Source organism: Schistocerca nitens, chromosome 5 (assembly GCF_023898315.1).
Source record: "Schistocerca nitens isolate TAMUIC-IGC-003100 chromosome 5, iqSchNite1.1, whole genome shotgun sequence".
Classification (NCBI taxonomy): domain Eukaryota; kingdom Metazoa; phylum Arthropoda; class Insecta; order Orthoptera; family Acrididae; genus Schistocerca; species Schistocerca nitens.
The window spans coordinates 448,036,855-448,062,740 of record NC_064618.1 but is presented as its reverse complement, the minus strand read 5'-3'; the positions used below and the strand labels follow the sequence as shown (position 1 = coordinate 448,062,740).

General features: G+C 38.4%; 1 protein-coding gene across 1 annotated transcript in view; it reads right to left on the bottom strand.

Moving 5' to 3' along the window:
- Nucleotides 1-25,886, bottom strand: part of LOC126260255 (serine/threonine-protein kinase Genghis Khan) — a 325,774-nt gene that overhangs the window by 61,405 nt on the left and 238,483 nt on the right. Inside the window, exons 21-23 of the mRNA XM_049957581.1 lie at nucleotides 10,749-10,998; nucleotides 10,365-10,651; nucleotides 9,913-10,056 (exon numbers count right to left, since the gene is read on the bottom strand). Coding sequence (XP_049813538.1) covers nucleotides 9,913-10,056; nucleotides 10,365-10,651; nucleotides 10,749-10,998 — 681 coding nt within the window. The remainder of the gene's footprint in view (nucleotides 1-9,912; nucleotides 10,057-10,364; nucleotides 10,652-10,748; nucleotides 10,999-25,886) is intronic.

Here is a 25,886-nt window from a genome sequence, read left to right as displayed (position 1 = left end):
CCATATTCTGTAATGGTCCAACTTCTGGAGCAATATTTTGTGATCAACACAATCAAATGCCCAAGTTAAATTTAAAAAAAGAAAATACGCCTAGTGTTCAAAACCTTTTGCTTAACCCATCTAGTACCTCACAGAGGAAAGATAATATAGCATTTTCAGTTGTTAAATGACTTCTAAAGCTGAACTGTACATTAGATAGCAAATTATGTGATATAAAATGATCAATTATCCTTACATACACAGCCTTTTCAATAACTTTAGCAAACAATGATGGCATAGAAATAGGTCTAAATTGTCTACATTATTCCTTTCTCCCTTTTTATAAAGCGATTTTACTACTGAGTACTTGAATCATTCAGGAAACTGAACATTCCTAAAGGAAACATTACACATATGGCTCAGTACAGGGCTAACATGTGCAGCACAGTACTTTAATATTCTGCTAGGCACCCCATCATATCCATGAGAGTCCTTAGTCTTCAGTGATTTAATTATTGAATCAATATCCTCCCTTGTCTGTATCACGAAGGAGTATTTCGCACATCAATCTCGGAAAGGTGTTTGTCAAGAGATTTATATAATTCCCTGTAGAAACTAAATTATTATTTAATTCCCCAGCAATGCTCAGAAAATGATAGTTAAATACTGTACATATATCTGATTTATCAGTAACAGAAATATTTTTACTACAAACTGACTTTACATCATCGACCTTGTGCTTCCGACCAGACACTTCCTTCACAACTGACCATAAGGTTTTAATTTTATCCTGTGAATTAGTTATTCCATTTGCGTACCACATACTCTTTGCCCTCCTAATAACATTTTTAAGCACCTTAAAATACTGTTTGTAATGGGCTACTGAGTCAGTTCTATATGATATCCTTATACCACTAGTCAGCCACCCAGGCTGCCTTTTACTGCTAGTACACCATTTAGAACATTTTCATTTTCATGGAAAGAAACTCTCAAAGAGCTTGAAAAATGTGTTAAGGAAAGCATTAAATTTGTCGTCTATGTTATCCGCGCTATAAACATCCTGCCACTCTTGTTCCTTGACAAGGTTTGGAAAACTCTCTATTGCCATTGGATTAGCTTTCCTACATAGTTTGTAATTATATGTGACATATGTTTAAGTACAAAAGTCTTTTAGTGCTAAAATTTGTGCATCATGATCTGAAAGGCCATTCACCCTTTTACTAATAGAATGCCCATCTCATAATGAAGAATGAATAAAAATATTGTCTATGGCTGTGCTACTGTTCCCCTGCACCGTATTTGCAAAAAAGGTCTGCATCAGATCATATGAATTTAGGAGATCTACCAACATCCTTTTTCTTGATCAATCGTATACAAAATTAATATTGAGGTCACCACGTGTAACTAATTTCTGGTACTTCTTATAAAGTGAATCAACAACCCTCTCTAGCTTATTTTACAAGAAGTGCTCAGTATATTGCTTCCGCAACTCATTTCATCAAGAGTGACATATTGTCGGTTTCTGTCATATCCGGGTTAACAAAGTGGCATAGGGCCAAAAACATTCTGTAAGACTGTGTCATTTCCCCACTATGTGCCCTGCCTTTCAATTATTCTTCCAACAAAGTGGATTTCCTGCTGATCGGCACCAAATGTTTTCTTCAGTTTGACCTAGAATCTGTCCCAGCTGGCGAGCTTATCTTCATTGTTCTTGAGCCACTGCTGGGCTGTGCTGTCTAAGTAAAAGTACATATTTTCCAAAAACATCATGTTGTCCCACCTGCTGTATTTGGTGACTCACATATACTCATCATCACCAATGTTGTCCACATTTATGGTGTGTGTGTGTATATATATATATATATATATATATATATATATATATATATATATATGGCTTGGTCAGAAATGAAAGTGACAAAACTGGAAAAACTCCAGATGGCCAAGCATTTAGAAGAAAAAGAATGACGCAAGCCATTTATGCTACGGTAGTTTCCAGGCAGTGGTTGGCAGCACGGAAAGAGCTCAACAGCAATTGGAGGATCAGAGAGTCGAGTCCGTATGTGGAACCTTTTATTATTTTTAGTTTTTACATTACACTGTACACAAATCGAAATAATGCTCAATCTATTGTATTTATTAATATTTTTATAAAAGCCATGAAAAGGAAAGACAAAGGAAAATTTGGGTTTGCAAATAAATTTCTGGAAGGGATTGTAAGGCATGCATGAGAGCTTCATATATAAAATTAGATACTTTTATTCTTTTACAGTTGATGATTTACACATGCTGGGGTGATATTCCTCATAAAAACAGGAGAAGCAGTAATTTCTCAGCATCCTGCACATGCTGTTAGCAGCACATTTACAGTTTCTATTAAAAAACATACTTGATTTACATTCATTAAAGGTTCTCTCTCACTACACAGTTCGGCAGCAAACCATGAGCAATGCATCATTTCACCAAATACTGGTGAGGACAGCTGGTGACATACAGTGGAATGTACTCTCTGGATGTGATTTCTTTCTCTCTTTATTTATGAGCAATTTTGAAGCTTTTTGATCAAGTTCTTTACCTGATGATAAAAATAAGATATTGTAGGGTTGCACTAGCAGAATGCAGTTGGGAGGAATCACTTTAATTCTGCAAGAAAGCAATCCTTCTGAATCTCAAAAAAATTTGCACAGTAACTGTGGATTTGTTTGTGAGTAAGTTACAGAATAAATTTGTTCTTCTGCATGTAGGGCTTTACCACAAAAGTTAAAAGGATCGTTTTAAGTTTCCCAGTTTTCTATGAAGTAATACAGCATTCTTATTAGGGTGTGCTGAAAAGTAATGCCTCCAAATTTTTCATTTGAAAACTCTTAAATCTTTTTAAATAAACACACACTTTATTACCATTCTCAAACAATGGAAAATCCAGGATGGAATAATGAAAATATTATGAAAAGGCAGATTACTACTCACCATATAGCGGAGATGCTGAGTCAGATAGGCACAACAAGACTCTTTATTCTTCATATCTACATATTTATTTCTCAACATAGTCACCCTGGCAATGAACACATTTCTCCCAACAAAAAACCAATTTGTTGATACCGTCACTGTAGAATGTTTGACTTTGTTGATGGAACTTCATCTCTGCTTGCACCACTTCATCACTACCAAGTGAAGTAATCGAAGACGTTTATTAAGTTTTGGAAACAGTTGAAAATTGGATGGGGCCAATTCAGGACTGTATGGACCCACCTTGTATGCACTTTCCTGTACCCCAATTGTGCAATGATGGCCTGTACATGCTCTCATGGTTTGACATACTTATGCGAAAGCTGTGCATGTATCATTTATGAATTTCTCTGATGAGTTCCTCAACCTGATTCCAATGAGTTTCGTCGACAGCCAAATGCAGTCATCCAGTCTGAGTTGTTTCACACACGTTGAGTTACCACTATTGTTTCCTTCATTATGAGCACAAATAACCCAACACTGCACATTACTGATGTCGATACAATAATCACCTTTAACAGTTTTCATTCTTATATGGATTACAATAGGAGGAACATTTTCTGTGGTTAAAAAATCAATTACAGCATGCTGTTTCTCATGCACTGACATAGTTATGTTATCCACTGCCATGTTAAATTCTACAATGTGGAGCCCTCTATTGGCAGAGGATTGCGACTTGTGTCAGCAAAGCAGGAGAGTCAACAGAATAATATGCATGACATGTAATACCTCAACCAACATTGAGAACAAAATAAAAAACTCAGAGACATTACTGTTCAACACAACCTTGTATATTTTGCTGCATGCTCATCCACCATTTTTTTTAAATCCTAGGTCCAAAAATTTCCTTCAACTTTCATTTTCAAGCATTTTCCAAAAATATTAATAAATAAAATGTACTAAGCACTATTTCAGGTTATTTGCAGTGTAAGAAATGTAAAAAAAGTACATTTGTGTGCAGGTACTCAATTCCATGACCCTCAGATTACCATTTTGTACTCTTTCTGTTGTGCCAGCCGCTGCCTGGAGACTACACTAACATAAATGACTTGTGCCTTGCATGATCTGGGGTAAATGCCTGGTCATCTAGAGCTCCCAATTCTCTTACTTTCATTTCTGGCCAAGTCCAGCATATGTCATAAATTTAGAGCAAATCAATGATCACGAATAGGTGTGGTCCTCTTGTTAGTCGAATCCAGCCATTTCATCAGTCCCTTAGCAGGGTCCTCAGAAAACACTGATGGATACTTAATGTGCAGCTGCCTTGCTGCTGTTTTGGAATACATTGGTTTCCTGAATGTAAGGATCTCAGGAGTGATGAACTGCTTGTATTTCAGCTCCTACCCAAGTAGGAGACAGCTTTTAGGTTGCCTAACTGGAGCCATGGTAATGCAGATTTTTTAAATACCTAGTGTCTCCACCACACAATGTCATGTTGTGACCACTTTCAAGTCCAAAGCTGAAAGCAGGGTCATCAATGAAGTAGAAAACTTAGCACTGAAAGCATGTTTATTACAGACACCAATGTACAGACAGAACAGAACTGAACTTCAAGACACAGAGTGCTGCTATTTCTACATATTTCAAATATTCCAGAATAAGCAAAAATAATAAATTCTCAAGAACATTCAAGCAATAAACGCTGGTGGTTGGGTTCGAACTGGTGATTCAGAGCACACAAGCCAACGATGCTAACCACTGCTCCACATTTCATATATCACAGCTCACACTACTGCACCATACGAGCCACTGACGCTAACCACCATGCCACACTGCGTGCAGCACAGCTCGTGCCAATATTTGGATCCATAAGAGACAACAATACTAATGACTGAAAAGTACTACATAACGATGAATGGTAAAAGTTATACAAAGAATCAGGTGTAGCAGCAAAAATGAAAGCCAAAAGATTGCAATGGATAGAGCATGTTAGTAGAGCCCAGCAAACAAGACCATCACCAGAGAAGCAAAAGAGCTCTTCACTGGAAGATAGCCTCTTCGATGGTCACGTATGTGATACCTAGTCTATATTCAAAGCAATAAGAAAAATTAAGACAGAGTAGACTGTGGAAAATTACTGTGAAGTTGATCCAAACACTGGATGGGAGGCACACTTGGTGCAGCACAAAAAGATTAGGATGTAACGATAGCTTGACAACAAAGATTCAAGTTCTGAATAACTCCTACAAATGAAAAGTTTTATTCAAGAAGTCAATGTAACTTTTCCAACATGTTCCACACTTGTGCCACACATGATCCACAGTTTGCATCATCTATTCGATGCACTCAAAACCTAAACACATACCTTTGTTCTCCTCATTATTTTGATGTTGTTGTTGTTGTTGTTGTGGTCTTCAGTCCTGAGACTGATTTGATGCAGCTCTCCATGCTACTCTATCCTGTGCAAGCCTCTTTATCTCCCAGTACCTACTGCAGCCTACATCCTTCTGAATCTGCTTAGTGTATTCATCTCTTGGTCTCCCTCTATGATTTTTACCCTCCACGCTACCCTCCAATACTAAATTGGTGATCCCTCGATGTCTCAGAACATGTCCTACCAAGTGATCCCTTCTTCTAGTCAAGTGGTCAATGGTGAAATTAAAATATTCCAATTTTTTAAACTAATGTGTTTGTTGTTGAAAACAGTCACCAGTTGTCAACACAGAAGCAGCTGGACAAGGCTCGACAGTGTCTTTCGCATTAAACCAAATGGCTGCCATTGCTGGAGAAACATGACCAACTCTGAATACCTAACAAAACTATACTTTTAAAAAACAGCAGGTTCTGTATTTATATAAACACACAATTAAGCTCCAGCACTTCAAAATTAAACCCAAGACACCATGTCAAAATTTATAAAGTCAGATTTAATGTTGAAGAAAACTTAATTTGGGCATGGGAAGAGACAGGCATAAAATGATGCTGTGCTATCTACATTCAACCAGTAACACCATAAAAAGTGAGTTGTAGAAAGGAAAGATCACTTATGAAACATATATCTCAAAAGATCCAAGTCAAGAGGAAGGATATTGTAAAAATCATAGCTTCTTTCACATATTATGTTATTGTGGAACCGAAAATTTATACATTAAGATAGCTGGTGTATAAAAATACAATGAAGTTTCTTGATTTGGCAGTAGTATATAATATTGAAATTTACAGCAAAAAGATAACAATATAACAAAGAAAAAGCAAATTTTACTTCAAGACTGCATGTGATTGAGCACAAAAGGGGAGAATCATTTCTTAAACACAACATCTGAATCTGTGCTGCAGACTAACTGAGATAAAAATGTGGCTTGATCAGTGGAAAGCCATCCTAATTCTGCTACACCAACACTGACATTTTATTCTGCAGTCACACTGAGAACAAATAATGAAGTAACTTGGATGCTGACATTAAACTGGCATTCAATTCATACACAAGCAACTATTTTTACTTTGACTCCAAACTTGGAAGAACGTTACTAAACTTTGCAATCAAGACAACAGAGAGAAGTAGTTTGAGAAGAAAAATTTAATAATGACATTTCAAATGTCAAGATCATTCACATGAATAAAAGCATCCTAACAGTGTCTACAGAAATATCATTCACTCTTACAAAGATAGGCATACTGAATTAGGAGAATACAATGATGTCTTGCATTTTTTATTGCACATTCCACCCTCAAGTCAGACAAATGGTATCATTACCAGTTTTGACTTTCCAACAAGTCACTGAAGCATAATAAAATACAACAGAACTGAAGTACAAAATCAAACTTCTGTACACAACTAAACACACTTGGATATATCACAGTAACTCATCAAAGTACAACGGATCAGGCCAAGAGAGCTGTTCAAAATGTAAATATATCTGCACACAAATTGTTGTAATTAAAGTTGTAATTAAAGTCAGAATTAAGTATGTAAGAGTGAGTATACACTTGGATATAATAGAGGGAAACATTCCACGTGGGAAAAATATATCTAAAAACAAAGATGATGTGACTTACCAAACGAAAGCGCTGGCAGGTCGATACACACACAAACAAACACAAACATACACACAAAATTCAAGCTTTCGCAACCAATGGTTGCTTCATCAGGAAAGAGGGAAAGACGAAAGGATGTGGATTTTAAGGGAGAGGGTAAGGAGTCATTCCAATCCCTGGAGCGGAAAGACTTACCTTAGGGGGAAAAAGGACAGGTATACACTCGCACACACACCCATATCCAACCACACATACACAGGCACAAGCAGACATTTGTAAAGGCAAAGGCCCAAACTCTTTGCCTTTACAAATCTGGGGCAGGTTCACCTCCTCTAATCACAGAAGTTGCACACCAGGGTAGGTCATGTTCGTGATTTAATTGTTACCAAGTGTATACTCAAACATACAAACAAAATTCAAGCTTTCGCAACCAATGGTTGCTTCATCAGGCATTTGTAAAGGCAAAGAGTTTGGGCCTTTGCCTTTACAAATGTCTGCTTGTGCCTGTGTATGTGCGGTTGGATATGGGTGTGTGTGCGAGTGTATACCTGTCCTTTTTCCCCCAAAGGTAAGTCTTTTCGCTCCCGGGATTGGAATGACTCCTTACCCTCTCCCTTAAAACCCACATCCTTTCGTCTTTCCCTCTCCTTCCCTCTTTCCTGATGAAGCAACCGTTGGTTGCGAAAGCTTGAATTTTGTTTGTATGTTTGAGTATACACTTGGTAACATTTAAATCACGAACATGACCTACCCTGGTGTGCAACTTCTGTGATTAGAGGAGGTGAACCTGCCCCAGATCAAATCGGCCTCATGGATTAATGGCAAGAGCAGGCGAGACTGCCAGCCTGGATGTGTCTTACGTGGTTTTCCGCAGCCACCTAGGTGCAAACTAGGCTGGCAGCCATATCCTGCCGCATATGCCCATTATGTGAACATTTAGAAAATCTTTTCTAAATTTTCCTCACAATGAAAATGTGGTTTACACTAGATGCAGACAAATAGGGTACACAGATTCTGTCTTGGGGGAGTAGTGGAGTCAGGAATGGTATCTGGCCCCAACTGACACTGACGCTGCTTCAACACCCACATGACAATGCTGACTGCAGATGAAACAGAAGGAAGGCGGACGCGGAGGAGGAGGAGGAGAAAAGATTTAAGTCACAACTTCAAGACTCAAAATGAAACTGACTGTTCTCAAAGTAAAAACTAGTAAAAAATTATGTAACTATTGGCATAAATGAACTGTGTACTACATCATACATTTGCATGACCTGAGGCCTAAATGAATAAATAATAATAATAATAATAAAAACAGTCATCCTCTTCCTAAAAGAAGATTCTCTTTCCAACTGTTGTTGCTTCAGAAGGTGACCTAGACTAAATGCGCAATTTTTGTATTAGGCGCTGGCAGGAGAACACACATATAAAAAATGGTTTCATGTATGCAAGCTTTCGGAGCCAGTGGCTCCTTCTTCTGGCAGAAAGGTTGAAGGGGAAGGAAGAGGGGTAAAGGAATAGGGTTGGAGAGGTTTAGAAAAAGGAGTACAGTTTGGAAAAGTCACCCAGAACCCCAGGTCAGGGGACATGCCAGATGGAATGAGAAGGAAACACATATTGATTGTCTTCCCAATTAAATTTTTTTATCAATACAATTACACTGTCTTGTCAAAAATTGATTATTTTTGTTATTATAATTTATGTATTAGGCAATATTATGGAATCCTGATGCTATATTAAATTTTGAAAACAGTTTGGCGAATCTTGAGGATGCCGCATCAAGAAAAAAGACCTAAGCTACAGTTCTCGCAGTTGTGCTTCGATTGCATTACCTTTATGTTGCCTCTATTGTATAGTATTTACACAAGTGAAAAAATTGGGTTAACTGGGGACATGGAGTCTTTTTATAAACCCCCACAAGAAATAATCACATACACTCGGGTCTAGTGACCTTGGAGGCCAGTAATGTAAGGCCGAATCGCTTGGTCCAGAGTGAACGAGCCATCATTCAGCAACAATTTGATTTAAAAATTCCCACACTCTCAGATGCTAGTGTGGCGGGGCTCCATCCTACTGATAAATGGAGTCATTCGAATCAGTCTCCAACTGAGGGAAAAGAAGGTTCTCAAGCATATCGAGATATATGCTTCCTGTAACAGTGTTCTCGACAAAGAAAAATGGACCACCACACACCTTTTCCTATGGAACTTCACAAAACACAATAAATTTTGGAGAGTTCCTCTCATGTTGTATACCTTCATGTGGGTGTTCTGTACCCCATATTCTCACATTATGATGGTTCACCTTTCCATTTGAACGGAATGTTGCCTCGCCAGTAAACACTAAGTGTGGAAGAAAACTATCATTTTCCATGTTGCCAAGAACAAAATTTGAGGACACACATTGTTGGTTGTCATCTTCAAGTGTCAGGCACTAGGGGATGGCCCGGTGATTTGCCTTTTTAAATAAAGTTTCTCGGAATTGTTCATGATATTGTCTAATGCTCTGTGCTGTAGGAGAATCCACACCATACCTAGTATGAAAGTCATGCTGAACAGTTATTACTGGTCCACACTGTACAAAATGTAGAACACAAAACGCATTCTGTTGTCCTAACACCATTCTTACTAGAACTGAAGTGGGCGCATACTACATCTACCTAGCGGGAACCATGTAAAACTCGAGAGTACGCTCTTTCCAACAGTACATTGTTCATGCACATACATCGAATAACATAATAGTTATGATTTTTTAAAAACTGGATGATTCTTTTTGATACACCATGTATATTACTTTGTAGATGATTGAAGTAATAACTGAAAACATTGTGTGTAATAAAAGAAGCTACTGCTAATCCAGTGATTGTAATGTTAAGATCTCAGTCACTACAGCCACTAATGAACTGACAGTGGGGCAATAACAATTCAATCAGAAGATATCCTGGTCATCACTCACTGTCCTGTTGGGTAAATTGTTCCGCTTCAGTATTCTATGAAGTTCACTTAAAGCAACAACCCATTTAGTTTTTTCACTCTCTGTATCTGCCAGCATTAGTGTATGATTTTTCAACCCCGGAGGCTCCATAAGTGATGTAGTTATCTGAAACATCAAGAAATTCAGTCATATGTTTAGTTTTCCTGCCAAAGGCAAATCAACAGATACTAATGAAATGTAATTTGTTCTGCACTAAGTTAAGAGAAGAAAAATATCTTTAATCAAAATAAAAATGTGTGTATTTTATAATCACAATTTATGAATAATAATTGAAATAATATTAAGAGAGTTATTTGAAATAGGTGTGTCGGACTCACAATATTTACACCAATGATCCATTATTTTGAGTGCTGCTCTTCTATTTTTTAAAAAAAAAAAAATACAATAAAAAAAATGGTGGGAATGTAACTCACCCTGAAAATGCAAGGAATGTCTTTCTTCGTTGCATGAATGACATCCGAATCTCTGACTGAACTCACAGAAAATTCCTCATCCCTCATATCTAAAACCTGAGAAACATAAACTGAGGGAAGAGCATTTCTGTCAGGTGATATGTCATAGAGGAACAATTTGAAATCACAAACCACAACAAACTGACGTATCCAGCCCTTTTTCACTCCTCCCGTTTTGGGAACTTTAACATACCCTTCATAGGCTGTTCCTATACCTCTCGTAGGATCAATGCCAAGAGGTCTTTTTGCTAAAAATAAAAAAGAGAGAGAAAACAATTATTAACAAACAAGACAAAAGACTCACATAAGCAAATCCTTATGTAACTAGACCAATGAAATACTTACTCTGGTCTGAAGGAACTGGACAGATAGCTGGAACCTTTTCACAACATCCAATGTGGCATGCAAAGCCACAAACTTCACACACAACACCCTGCCTGGTGAGACCAACCATCAATGATGTGCAATGACTGCACTTTGTAGGCGAAGAAAATGTTCTAACAAGAAACTGATGTGATTTTGGTTTGGGTGGTAACTGATGAGCAAGAAGTCCTGGCTTTGTATGAAGGTCGAGTCCTAAAGATGAATTTGGATCCTGTAAATACAAAAAACAAGTTTGCAGTGTCTCAAAACACACACACACACACACACACCACACTGATGTACGTATCAGATGGATAAAGTAGTTTTAGTTAGGAGACATGACATCATGAACATAATGCACAATAAACTAGCTTTTGCTCAAAGTGCAGTGTAAGTCTTTCATGATGAGAGTGCTTAGTGACTTCTAACAAGCTTTAAGCATAATTTCAAACCTCTCCTAAACTTTTTCTCACTTACCTGCTTAAAGCAGATATTTAATATGGCGACTAATTTTTAATCAAACATTTGAAGCTGTTTTGTACATGGGTGGTTGATTCTTTAAAGAATCAGCGGGTTGCTGACAATACGCTGACAAGTGGCTTAGGTAAATTTTAATCACATCGTGAGAGAAAGCAACAGAACACCTGCATCTCCTCCATCTCCTTAGACCAACTGGTAAACACCATTATGTGCACATTCAGATAAAATATGAAATATCTTTTTAAAACATATGGCAAGGTGCTTATCTTGCTGTTATGAGTGGTCTTCCACTATAGTCTGGGCCCGATAACCATCAATGCAGGATACTTACTTCAACCTATTTAGAGTCAGAAATGTCAATTGGATTAGGTTTGTCATGATATGCTTTCATTCAGATGTCGGCTTTATTGTTCAGTGGCTGACACGAAATATTCAGTGTATAGTTTGTGCACTCACAGTGCTAACAAGAGGCTGCTTGGCAAAGATTCCATTTTGTATACAAGTCATGCAATGAGATGGTGCTACTGGATGGTATGAGCTGGCTATCCAGCCTCTGTGTAAGGGCTACATACAGGAGTGGTTTGGTAAGCCCATGTGGTCAGTGGTGGGTAGGGTACAAGATCCTCAAATATCTGTAGTCATCTAGCTGATACCTATACCGACACACACATGCAACTACCAGGAAACAATGTGAGCACAGGAAATGATCAATTTATGCACAAGTACTGGAATAATTTTAAGAAAGCTGAGTGGGAAAGGTTAAAAAACTTTTGGATAAGGCAGTCAGTGAAATCTTTCCATTTCCTCTGTTAATGTCACATCTGTCTATGTAATAGAGAGGTGTTCCATCCTCCTGATAGCAAAAGGATGTAGTACCTGTTACGTTCAAAGAAAAACACAACAACGTTTAAGGGAAGCAAAAGTGATTTCTGTCTTGAAACCAGGCAAAGATGCTGAAGATCCTACAACATATTGAATAGTCTCTCTTCTTTGCAATTTGGAATGTTAGTTTAACTGCATTGCGTTACTATATTAATAGTATACACGTGTATTAGTGTTCCACATAAATTAAGTGACTCTTGTGATCTTTAGTTAACAGAATATTACTGTTATTGCCTAGATAAATTTTGTAAACTACCATGAGTGAGAAGTGTTTGAGCTGCCGTAGGAAAGTCAGTTCTGGGGTTCTGTGCAGCTGTTGTGGCAGATGGTTAGAATGGGGTGAATGTAGTGGCTTGGGAATCAGGGAGGTAAATGGGTCTCTTCCATGGCATTGCAGATTATGTTCAAGGGATAGGAAAATAGCAGAACAGCAAGGGAAGATTAGAGCTCCACAGGCTGAACTGGATAGTGCTAGGGAGGAACTGATGAGGTTAAGGGGGGAGAAGGGTGAAGACAGGTGGGAAGTGGTAGCAAGGAACAGGGGCCACAGAAAAAGAGAATAATATCTGACAGTTTCATCATTGGCACAAACAAAAGATTTGCATTGCTACATCAGCCAACTAAGGAAGAGGCTCAATTAGATGTAAGTGTAGTCAGCACTCGACAAACTAGGAAATCAAATGTAGCACAAAAAGAAGAAAGTAGGAGAAAAGTTCTGTTGTTAGGTAGTAGCCATGGAAGAAAGGTGGGCCAGATCTTGCAGGAAAAATTAGGTGACAGGTACCAGGTCACAAGTATTTTCAAGCCCAGTGCATGTCTTAGCCAAGTGATACAGGATGTAGGATCATTGCGCAAGGGTTTTACAAAGCAGGATCATGTTGTGGTAGTGGGTGGAGTGGGAAACAGTATTGATAGGGATCAGGGCTACAATACTGAGTGTGACCTGGTAAAAATAGCATCTGCAACGAACCATACAAATTTTGGCTTGGTTCTTGCTTTCATGCGGCATGATCGACCCCAACTGAACAGCTCTGTCAGGAGGGTCAATATGGAGCTAGATCAGCTGCTTTGGGCAGCTACTTTGTCAGGCATAGGTTTGGCTCCTGTTGATGGTATTGGTAGGTGGGAATTCACAACACATGGCCTGCATCTCAGTAGGAAAGGGAAGAGTAAACTGGCTGGGATGATAGCAAAATCTTTACAGGGGCGGGGGGCACTGAAACTCATGGAAGCACTTTTTTAGACTAAGATCAGTGCCCAATCACCCTACATTGCCTGAAATTAAGCTTAATGAGAAGTTCAGACAGTCAGGTACTAGAGATGTGAAAATATCAAAAGATTATCATAACAGTACAGTGAAAAATAATGTTAGTATGTCACAAGATTCACATAAAAGCACAGTGAAAAATAATGTTAATATACTGCATCAGAATATCAGGGGATTAAAAAATGAAGTAGATGAGCTTGTTTGTTAAGAAGATTTAGGAACTGAGTGTGAAATAGATGTACTATGCCTGTCTAAACATCATATAGTCACAGGTACGGAAATGGTATATGTAGGTGGATATAAGCTTTCAGCACATGTAAGTAGAGACGCTATGGAGAGAGGTGGTGTTTCCATATGTTAAAATCTGTCACAGTGTGAAAAATTTGGAAATTAAAAGTTTTTGCGTAGAGCAACATGTGCGTGTGCACTGAAATTAAATAATGGCACTTTTATAATTGTAGCCATGTATAGGTCCCCCATTGGGAAATTTTCAACTATTTTTGAAAAACTTGGATGTTTTGTTGTGATATCCGTCAGAAAGAGGAAAGCAAATTATTGTTTGTGGGGATTTCAATGTAGATTTTCTGAAAGAGTCCAATAGGAAGCTTGACCTTAAAGTATTACTTGGTTCTTTCAATTTGACATCAGTTATTGATTTTCCTACTCGGGTGGTACAGGAAAGCAGGACACTGATAGATAATGTTTTCATAGACCAAGATAAATTTAATCAAATAAACATTTTCCTGTTAAGAATGGTCTGTCTGATCATGATGCACAGCTAGTAACAGTATATGATATAGCTCCATACAGTAATGCAAAACAGTCTTCCAAAATAGTGCGTCCAATTACTGATTTAACAATTCAAAATTTTAGGGACAGCTTGCAACAGTTAGACTGGGATGAGGTGTACAAGGAACAAGATGCTAATTTAAAATTAACCTATTTTGTGATACCTTTGTGAGTATATTTGGAAACGGTTTCCCTAAGAAAACAGTGAAACATAATTGTAAGAAACCACGTAAAAAGTCATGAATAAAAATGTCTTGTAAACGGAAAAGGGAAATGTATCTTATAGCCAGGAGGAGTAATGATCCCGAAACTGAGAAACACTGTAAAAACTACTGCACTGTATTAAAAAAAGTTATTAAAAAGACCTGAAGTATGTGCATTATGTCTGAGATTAGCACACCTGATAATAAAATTAAAACAATTTGGAATATTGTTAAACAGGAAACAGGGCAACCGAGAGCACAAGAAGACTGTACTTCTATCAAACACAATGAAAAGGTTGTTAACAAGAAGTCAGAAGTAGAAAACATTTTTAATAATCATTTTTAAGTGTTGTAGAGAAAATAGGATCCAGCTATTCATTAGAAAATGCAAGGCAGTATATGGAAGAGGCAGTACCTATGCAATTTGATAAAATTGAAATTCAACCCACCTCTCCTACAGAAATTAAGAAAATAATAAATTTACTTAAAAGTGAAAGCTCTCATGGAATTTATGCCATTTCCAACAGAGTTCTAAAAGCTTGTTCACAACAAATAAGTATGATTCTCAGCCACATATGTAGTAGCTCACTGGAAGGGCATTTTTCCAGATAGACTGAAATATGGTATTGTTAAACCATTGCATAAAAAAGGGGATAGATCTGATGCTAACAACGACTGCCCAATCTCACTTCTGACAGCTTAAACCAAAATTCTTGAAAAAGTAATGTATGCAAGAGTAGCATCACATATTTGTAAAAATGAAGTACTAACAACATGTCAGATTGGTTTTCAGAAAGGCTTTTCAACAGAAAATGCTATATATGCTTTCACTGATCAAATATTAAGTGCATTGAATAACCGAACATCACCCATTGGAATATTTTGTGATCTCTCAAAGGCTTTTGATTGGGTGAATCATGAAATTTTTTTTAGATAAGCTTAAGTATTGTGGTATGAGTGGGACAGTCCACAAATGGTTTAGTTCATACTTAACTGGAAGAATGCAGAAGGTTGAAATTAACAGTACCACCTGCAAAAACTAGCAGAGTCCTCTAACTGGGGAGGTATCAAGAATGGCATCCCACAGGGTTCAGTCTTGGGTTTCTTCTTGTTCTTAATATATATTAACGACTTGCCACTCCACATTCACGAAGGTGCAAAGCTAGTTCTTTTTGCTGATGACATAAGTATAGTAATCACAGCCAAAATCAAGAATTAGCTGAGGAAATTGCAAATAATGTCTTTCAGAAAATTATTAAGTGGTTCTCTGCAAATGGACTTACTAAATTTTGAGAAAACACAATTTATAAAATTATGTACAGTAAATGGCACAACACCATTGATAAATATACTATGAACAGAAGTCTGTTGTTAAGGCAGACTACTCAAAATTTCTGGGCGTGCGCATTGCTGAGAAATTGAATTGGAAGAAACACATTGATGATCTGCTGAAACGGTTAGGTTCGGCTTCTTATGCTATTAGGGTTACGGCAAATTTTGGTGATAAACGTATCAGTAAATTGGCTACTATATGCCTATTTTCATTCACTGCTTTCATATGGCATCATATTTTGGGGAAATTTGTCATTAAGAGAGAAAGTATTCATTGCACAAAAGTGTGTAATCAAAATAATAGCTGGAGACCACCCAAGATCACCTTGCAGACATTCATTTAAGGAACTCGGGATATTCACAGTACCTTCGCAATAGGTATACTCACTTATGAAATTTGTCATTAATAACCCACCCCAATTCAAAAATAACAGTGAAGTGCGTAGCTACAACACTACATGAAATTTCACTGTGTCACAGGAAGGGATGAATTATGCTGCCACAAAAATCTTTGGTCATTTGCCAAATTGTATTAAAAGTCTGACAGATAGCCAACAACATTTAAAAGCAAATTAAAAGAATTTCTGAATGACAACTCCTTCTACTCAGTAGATGAATTCTTAGATAGTAACTGTTAAAAAAAATATTAATTAATTAATTTGTGTAAAGAAAACTTATGTTAAAGTGAACGTTCCACATCATTGCGAAATGTTGTATTCATGATCTATGGAACAAGGATTGATTAATGTATGTATGTATGTATGTATGTTTAAAAAAACCTCAGACTGATATTAAACCACCAACACAATAAACTGAATGCCACCTCATACTGCAGCAGGCTCGCTTCCACCATAAGAAAATAAACTGCTGGTGAAGGAGTTCTATGAGATAATCAAAGATTTGAAGGAAAATCAGACCTTCATAAATAATTATCAAGGTTGCAGGTTCCACACAAGAATTTTAGGGGAAAAAGAAGCCTGCTTCAAAGCAGTTGACTCACCCCTACTGAAATTAACATGAATGTTAATGACTAGCTAATGTCCAAAAATGTAAAAAATGAAAACCCCACTTATGACAGAGCAATAGCCACACAAGGAACATGATGCTTATAGAAGCATGTGTGACAGCTTGGACAAGTACAGCCAAATCCTATTAAAACAAGGCTTGTATTTTTGAGTTTCACAATCGGCACGCCACAAGAAAAGTTGATAACACAGGTCTGCAGGAAAGATATTAGAGCAACCAACAAAACAACTGACTTCTATGTACTTTTCAGCACTGATTTCAAAAACGCAATCCATTTTTTTCTATCACGTCAGGTTTTCTCACAAAAAAGTGATAACAAAATTTAAGCAATTTATCACATTTTTTTCCAACATTATAAAATTTTATTTTATTTATAAATCATTTTCTAAACTACATTTCCAGTACACTTCCATTTCTCTTTAAGCTCATAAGTCCTTGTAATAATGCTTTTGCTTTCTGTCGAAGCTTCTTTCATTGCTTTTCCTGCTGTGGACTCGTTGAGGAACATCTCTTTTTATTATCCAGCAGTAGTCCGCTATTATGTTGACATTCCATTTTCCTTGATATGTTCTTTCCATTTCTTTGATGTCTTGGTGGAATCTTTCATCCTGCTCTTCACTTACATTACCAAGGTTTTCAGGGAATTAGTCAAGAAGTGAGTGGAGAAAATGAATTTTAATGCTCACGTTACAGTCCAGCTTCTTAAAGTTGTCGAGCATGTGTGCGACAATTGACTTGTAGTTTGGATCTCTTTTGTTTCCTAGGAAACCAGTAACAACTAATTTAAAGGATGTCCATGCTGCCTTTTCTTTTGTTTCCATTTTGTCCACAAAGTTGGGATCTGTCATTAGTTTCCTAATGTCTGGTCTGACAAAGATTCCTTCCTTTAGCTTTGCATCAGATAAACCAGGAAACTGTCCACAAAGATATCTGAAACACTCCCCTTCATCTGGCAATGCCTTAACAAATTGTTCCATCAGCCCCAACTTAATGTCAAGTGGTGGTAGTAACACCATTTTGGGATCCACAAGGCATTTCCTCAACATTTTTAACCCTACCTGTAAGGTTTTTCTCAAGGGTCAAGCTTTTTTTATGTAGTGTTGCTTTCTGTCTCTACTGTCCCATTCACAGAGAAAGCAAGGGAACTTTGTATGGCCACTCTGTTGACTAAGCAGCATTGAAATCACTTTTAAACCACCACATAGTGTCCATTTGTGGTCTGAATAGCAGAGTTTGCTTAAAACCAGTTCAAGGTTTTCATAACATTCTTTTAAGTGAACCGAGTGTCAACTGGTATAGAAGCATACTTATTGCCATTGTGCAGAAGTACTGCTGTAAGGCTTCTTTCTGAATAATCAATAAAAAGTCTCCACTCATCAGGAGCATATTCTATTTTGAAAAGTGCCATAAGTCCAGGAACATCACTACAAAACACCAAGTCACCTTCTTAAGAGAAGAAAGATACAAAGTTCTTTTCCCTTGATTGATACCAAGAAAAGGATGTACCCAGAGCCAACATATGTTTATCTTTCAAGCTAGATCCTAAAACCTCTGCCAATTCTTTACAAAGGCCTTGGTCTCTAACTAAATCATTCAGTTCAGACTGTGAAATGAAATGGAATCGGTTGTGCCAGGATCATAGCAATCTCTGTCTTCTTCACTATCACCTTGCTGAGCCAATAGCTAGTGATCATCTATATCACCCAAAGAATCTAGAGGAGAGGGTATTGGTACTTCGGGTCCATGAGGAACAGAGTAAATGGCTGATTGAATGCTATGGTAAGAAATATAATTTTTGTTTTGCAAATTGAAACCTCGTACGTTGCAAGAACAAAAATAGCAGTCATCACTATCATTTTTGGGCTCCCTTCAAATCATTGGTATTCCAAAACAAAGGGACTGCTTTTCACGTTGAAACCATTGCTTCAATTCTTCAACATACACTGAACAAACTTTGTGTGGGGCCCAAAGCTTGTCTTGATCGCCTAACTTTCTACCAACATAGACGAAATATATTTTTTCAACAAAATAGGAAATGTTTCTTTGTTGCTTCTTAATGGTATAGTTGCCACAAATGTAGCAGAAGCAATCTGGTGAGTTTATACATCCTCTGGCAGCCATTTTCCATAAAACAACTTCACAACACAAGAAAACAGTCACTTCTTTAAAGCATTAGAAACAACAATACATGAACAGCACAGAGTGAAGAGGTACTGTGAACTGAAGGACAATAGCAGAAGCTCACTGCTTGGTGATGGCGGGGAAAGGGGCAGCGTGACAGACAAGTACTGACATGAAAATACTGCTGGTTTCTCCTAATTACTCTTTATTTTATGTGTATCTAGAATAAAAACGGCTAAATAACAGTTTATGGAGAACCTAAAAACCAAAATTCAAGTTCACTAGGGTGCTGAAACATCGAAAACAACTAAAAGTAGGCAAGCAGTTTGTGAAATAACCGTATGTGATGGAATTTTTTCACTATTTTTCCCGAAATCAGTGTAGGAAACACTATAAAAATCACTTAATAAATTTGAAACAATTTTTATGTCGCAGACCTGTGTAAACACATGGTGAGTTGCAATACTGGAGAACTGTGCCTATTCCACTTACTTGAGGAAGTTATCCCAGATTGAGTTCCAACTTTCCAGAAACATTATTCTAAGGTAAATTTTGAAGTGTGACATGACGTTTTTATGAAATTACATGTCCCATTCCAAGGCTTCCGTGATGACGCAAGATGTTCGTGTTGTTCTGTAGTAGGTAAGTGTTGGGACATCCCACAATGGGAGATATTGCAATGATATGTGCAGATGGGAGAATGTTTTGAACCCATCACATCTAAAAGGCTGGATGCTGACTGAGGGTCAGTGCCTGCTGTGTGTGCTGTAGTTTGAGTGTTTAGAAGCCCAGGAGAAAAAGAGAAGGCCATGACTACAGTGAATGCCATGGAAAATGACTGTCAAAGTGGCTTGTGTACAGAATAGTTCTTTCTTGATCGTATCCAAGCTACATTAGTTTTAAAAAGATCTGTCAATCTGCACTGTACATGACAGTACACATTAAGAAACAATGTTTTTGTAAGAGAAAGTGTTAAGTCAGAAGGTATAAATTTCAGTCATTTACATCACTCATGTAGTTTGGAAGACAATTAATGCTCTCTTTCAGCTTCCATCCATGCACAAGGAGATGAAATCCTGTGAAGAATGCTGCAACATGGTCAGGTGGAACTAAACAGCAAGACGACCTCAGAAACATCAAGAATGACAACCGAGAGAAATTTTACTGAGCAAATCTACTGACATTGAGCATAGGAGTATTACAGACTACACATAGGAAATGTAACACTGATCATCTACACTGCATTTCATTATAGTGACCTAGGTGAAGTACTCAATTAGCAGTGCTACAGAAAGAGAGAATAAGATGATTTCGTGCACTTTTCATTAAAAACCTGAGAAAATACGGTGTCACCAATGATGACCTATATCAACAACAAACACCAAAGAAGAATAAACATATGCATTGCAGTGGAATAAGCTGAACTACAAGGAGAAAAGTAACTTCGAATACTATCTAAAAAAGGATTTAAGAAAACTGAATTAAAAACAAGAAAACTGAATTAAAAACAAGAAAACTGAATAAAAACAGAAGTTCAAGATTATACTTTGTTGTCCATAGAAACCGAAACAACGATGGCAAATACAATCATATTAAAATCAAATAAGACATGGCAATACAGGAAGACTTTGCTGTTTGACTAATAAGATTTCCTGTCTTGAGTCTGAGGCCTACAACTGGCTCTGCAGTCCATGATGTTACTGCAGCAGCTGATGGTTGACCAGACTATGGCCCATCTCCACACAACATCCGCAGCCCAGCTCATCGACACACCACAATGGTTACACACCTGCAGCTTGCTGACAACACAGTGCAGCAAGCTGTTTCATCATCCAGTGAGCTGTACTCAGTCCATAACTGAAATTTTTTGTGCTTTGTGTTTAATCTTCCAAAGAATTGAATTGGTGTAGAGGGGTAAATACAAAGTGATGTTATTTAAGTACTTTTCAATCTACATATTTATTTTTGTTCAATTTTGTAAGCCTGTGGCCACACAAAGTGTGGGGGACAACGTAACAGCCTTCTCTATGAAATTGGAGATGAGGATGATTGAGATTAAAACCACTATGACAGAATCAATTTCTAGCATTAATACACAAGGTGATAAGATTTCCAGTTTAGAAAGAATAACATCAAATTTGCCTGATGAATAACAGACTGAAGTAAATCAGCAATGTGACCAAGTAATAAACAAAATGAGTGAGCAATTTGAAGAGGTACATGACAGACTTAAGACATCAAATTGTCAAATCTCAGACATTCGAGGACAGGTGGGGGTGTTAGAGCAGGGTAGAGAGTTAAATAAAATACCAATTACTCAGAAAACATTGACGAGTTTGGAGGAACAGTTCTAGGAACTAGTGAAAGAGAAAACACAAAAAAATTTGAATCTCCCAACACTATATCTAATTCTGTGGGGGATATACTGTAAAACCAAAAAGAGTTTCTAAAGTTGGTGGGAAGAATTAGAAAAGACCAAACTAGAACTTACCAAAATGTCAGCTACTGGTAACAGTGGGATCATACGTGATTTATTACAAGAACTTCAACTGGGGACTGCATTGGGTTTATCAAAAAAGTTTCCTAAATTCAAACCCGCTAGGGTAGTACATCCTACTTATTTTTTTAGGATATTTTCCATGTAATTACTTAAAACAAAGATGAGGATACGAAAAAAAAAATTACATTCAGTTACCTGGCAGAAGATGCTTGCAGACTGGGGAACTGCCCATTTGGAGGTATTAGACTCATGGGGCAATTTTCGTAAAAAGTTTAAAAGAAAGTACTGGTCAACAAGTGCAAAGGAAGAAATGACATTAGAATTATTAGATCCAAAACATTATAATAGTTCATGGAAAAGCTACAAGAAGCATACTGAGTGGCATCTCACTAGATCAAAATATTTAGTCTCATAGAAGAGACCCAACTTGTACAAGTACTACTCCATAACCTTCCATATTATGCCAGGAATAAGATCTGGTACCAAGGATGGACAAATATTAACCATTTGTTGCCTTTTGTCCAGGACCTGGACACACTGCACACATAAGGAAAGAGTTGATTGCATACAAAGAGAAAATCACAAAATGACGCTAATGAGAAGAACTGGTAACCAAACAAACTCGAAAAGAAGAAACGCAAGCGACTTCTGTCATGTTAACAGCATAAACACGGATAGAGGGAATGAAGAAGACCTTGTGCTAAAGAATATGCAATCCCAAGCATTTGTTCACAGTACCGCAAACATTGTCAATTCTACTGTAAATAATAGGATGTCTCTTCCTAGCCAAGGCATAGTAAAGGTTAATTATCCCATAATGATAACAGGAAACAGGGTACAATCTGGAACAGGGGCCAGAATCCAGGATGTAATGACGCAATCATTGGCCCATATACAGAGAAACTGATTGCTTTCACACAGGCTGTACCTATGAGGGAGTTACTGGAAGAAGATGAAGTATTAGAGAAAGAACAGACATGACCTATGGTTAAAGGAAATGTCTGGGGAAAGAAGGTACACATTTACATCAACTCTGGGAGTGAGATATCTTTGGTATCCCAGGATTTCTTAGAGACAATTAGAAACAAGAATCCTTGACCCATTTTAAAGATGTTCAGAGTCTATATTGTTGGAATAACCAGGAACAAAGGAAAGTTCTTAAAGAAAAAACAGGATTACCCTTACAAACAAATAACTTTAAGTTCATGGTAACTTTATTAGTGGAATCACATATATATATATATGTGAACACTGCTAGGTACTGATTGGTTACTAACATGTAAGGGGAAGGTGCTTATGAAGGTGAAGAGAAAATAGATACCCTTTGAAGTTATACATTCCAATGCAGAGATCTGGTGGGGATACAGTAGGGCAGTCGGGATGTTATATGGGGAACAGGGGACGAGGTGGAAAATGAGAGAAGTAGAGGAGAGGAAAGAGAATAGTTGGTGTGTTGGTTGATCACAAGGTTGTGTAGTGCTGGAGTGAGAGCAGGGAAGGGGACAGGGGACAGGTAGGTGAAGCACAGCGACCAATGAAGGCTGAGGCCAGGGGAGTTACAGTAATGTAGGATATATTGCACGGAGGTTTCCCACATGTGCAATTCAGGAAAGCTAGTGTTGGTAGGAAGGATGCGAATGGTGTAGGCTATGAAGCAGTCATTTAAGTGCAGAATAATGTGTTGGGCAGCATGCTCAGCAACAGGTGGTCCAGTTACCTCTTGGCCACAGTTTGTTGGTGGTCATTCATGCGGACAGAAAGCTTGTTGGTTGTCATGCCCTTGTAGAATGCAGTGTAGTGGTTGCATCTTGGCTTGTATACCACATGACTGCTTTCACAAGCAGCTTTGCCTTTGATGGTAAAGGTGATGCTTGTGACTGGACTGGAGGAGGTGGTAGTGGGAGGATGTATAGGACAGGTCTTGCCTCTAAGTCTATTACAGGAATGTGAGACACGAGGAAGGGCTTGGGAGCAGGGGTGAAGTAGCGGTGGATGAGGATATTGTGCTGGTTTGGTGGGGTGAGGAATACCACTGTGGGAAGGATGAGAAGTATAGTGGGCAAAATAGTCCTCATTTCAAGACACGATGAGAGGTAGTCAAAACCCTGGTGGAGAATGTGATTGAGTTGCTCCAGTCCTGGATGGTACTGAGTCATGAGGGGAATGCTCCTTTGTGGCTGGACAGTGGAACTTTGGGTGGCAGTGGGTGACTGGAGAGATAAGGCATGGGAATCTGTTTCTGTACAAGTTTAGGATGGTAATTTTGGTCTGTGAATGCCTCAGTGAGACTGCTGGTATATTTGGAGAAGAGCTGCTCGTCACTATTAATGCGATGGTCACCAAGGGCTATGTTGTTTGGAAGGGACTTCTTGGTATGGAATACAGAGCAGCTGTTGAAGTGGAGGTTTTGCTGGTGGTTGGTAGGTTTGATATGCACAAAAGGTATTGATGTAGCTGTCTTTGAGGCAGAGGTCAACATCAAGGAAGGTGGCTTGTTGGGTTGAGGAGGATCAGGTGTAACAAATGGGGGAGAAGGTGTTGAGGTTCTAGAGGAATGTGGATAGTGTGTCCTTGGCCTCGATCCAGATCATGAAGATGTCGTTATGGAATCTGAACCAGATGAGAGGTATGATTTGTGGGTAGTTAAGAAGGATTCCTATAAATGGCCCATGAAAAGGTTGGCATAGGATTATGCCATGCGGGTGTCCATTGCTGTTCCACTGCTTGTCACTACTGATTCCACTACCTTTACATTAACAACCCTAATACCCATGGCCTCACCACTACTGAACTTCACCTTTTTCAACGTCCAACAGATTCAAAACCTACAACCTCCTCCCTTGTCACTATGATCAACTATATTTTCACCCACTACATTACTTCACATTTGAAGGCATCACCTACAAACAACTCCCTGTAGCCTCAAAGATGACTACATCACAACCTCCTTCCATATCAAACCTATCAATCACAATCAATACCTCGACTTCACCAGCTGCCAACTACTCCATGCCACAAACTCTCTTCAATACAGCCTTGCCACACATGGCCATCACATCTGTAGTGACGAGCAGCCCCTCTGCAAATATACCAAGGGTCTCACTGAGCACTTCACAGACCGAAATTATGCTCTCAGCCTTTTACAGAAACAGATCTCTCATACCTTACCTCTTCAGAGCCCCATGACCTCAAGTCCCACCATCTGGCCACAAAAGACTATTCCCTTGTGAATCATTACCACCCAGAACTGGAGCAACTGAATCACATTCTCTACCAGAGTTTTGACTAACTCTCACCATGCCGTGAAATGAGGAATATCTTACCCACATCCCCCACAAAGTGCTATTCTGCTGCCCAACAAATCTACAGAATATCTTCATCCATCCCTATGCCACCCATGTTCCCAAGCTCTTGCCCCCATGCCTCATATCCCTGTAGTAGACTTAGATGCAAAATCTGTCCCATACAACCTCTCACCGCCACCTACTCTAGTCAGGTCGCAAGCATCAATCCCTTATGATCAAAGACATGGCCACCTGTGAAAGCAGTTATGACATCTACGAGCACAGATTGAACCACTGTGCTGCATTCTACATGGACATGACAACCCACAAGCTGTCTGTCTGCATGAATGACCACCAACAAACTGTAGTCAATACACAATTGGATCACCCAGTTGCTGAGCACACTGCCCAACACAACATTCTTCACTTAAATAACTGCTTCACAGTCTGCACCATCTGGATCTCTCCCAGAAACATCAGCTTTTCTGAACTGTGCAGGTGGGAAATCTCCCTGCTGTATCTCCTATGTTCCCATAACACTCCTGGCCTCAACCTTTCTTAGTCACCTCCTTCACCTACCAATCCCCTTCCCTGCTCTCACTCGAGCACTATACAGCCTTCTGTTCCACCAACACAACCACTAGTCTCATTCCCCTCCTCTACCTTCCTCCTTTTCTGCCCCCTGTCTAACCTCCTCACTGTATCTAGCTGCCCTAGCCTCTCCCTACCTTGTACCTAAATGCACCCACAAGCAGTACTTTGCAGTCCCCCACCCCTACCCAGATATTCATTTGTCTCTCTGTCCCAGCCTCCTTCATACCCCACTACCCAGACCGCTTCTTCCATCACACACAGTTGCTTGCAGTCCAGCCTTGGTGGCCTGAGACAGTGGTCATGTATTTTTGCATTATGATTGTGTTGTCTACTTTAGGAGAAGGCCTTTTGGCCAAAAGCTAACTTGTTTAGCATTTTTTTATTGTGCCCATTTTGACTCAACATCTCCACCATCATATGGTGAATAGCAATCTATCCTCCTAATCATATTATGAATAAATTCTCTTATTTTAAGCATCTGAGTAGTAAAGTGAGAAAGATATTGAGAACCCGTGAAGAATGTCAAAGGGTTAAAGAGGATAACATTAATTTTCCCAAATAAACTGATCAATAATATCAACAGCTCTATATGATCTAACTGCAGCAGATTGTTATGGCCAGATGCCTAAATGTCAAACTTTA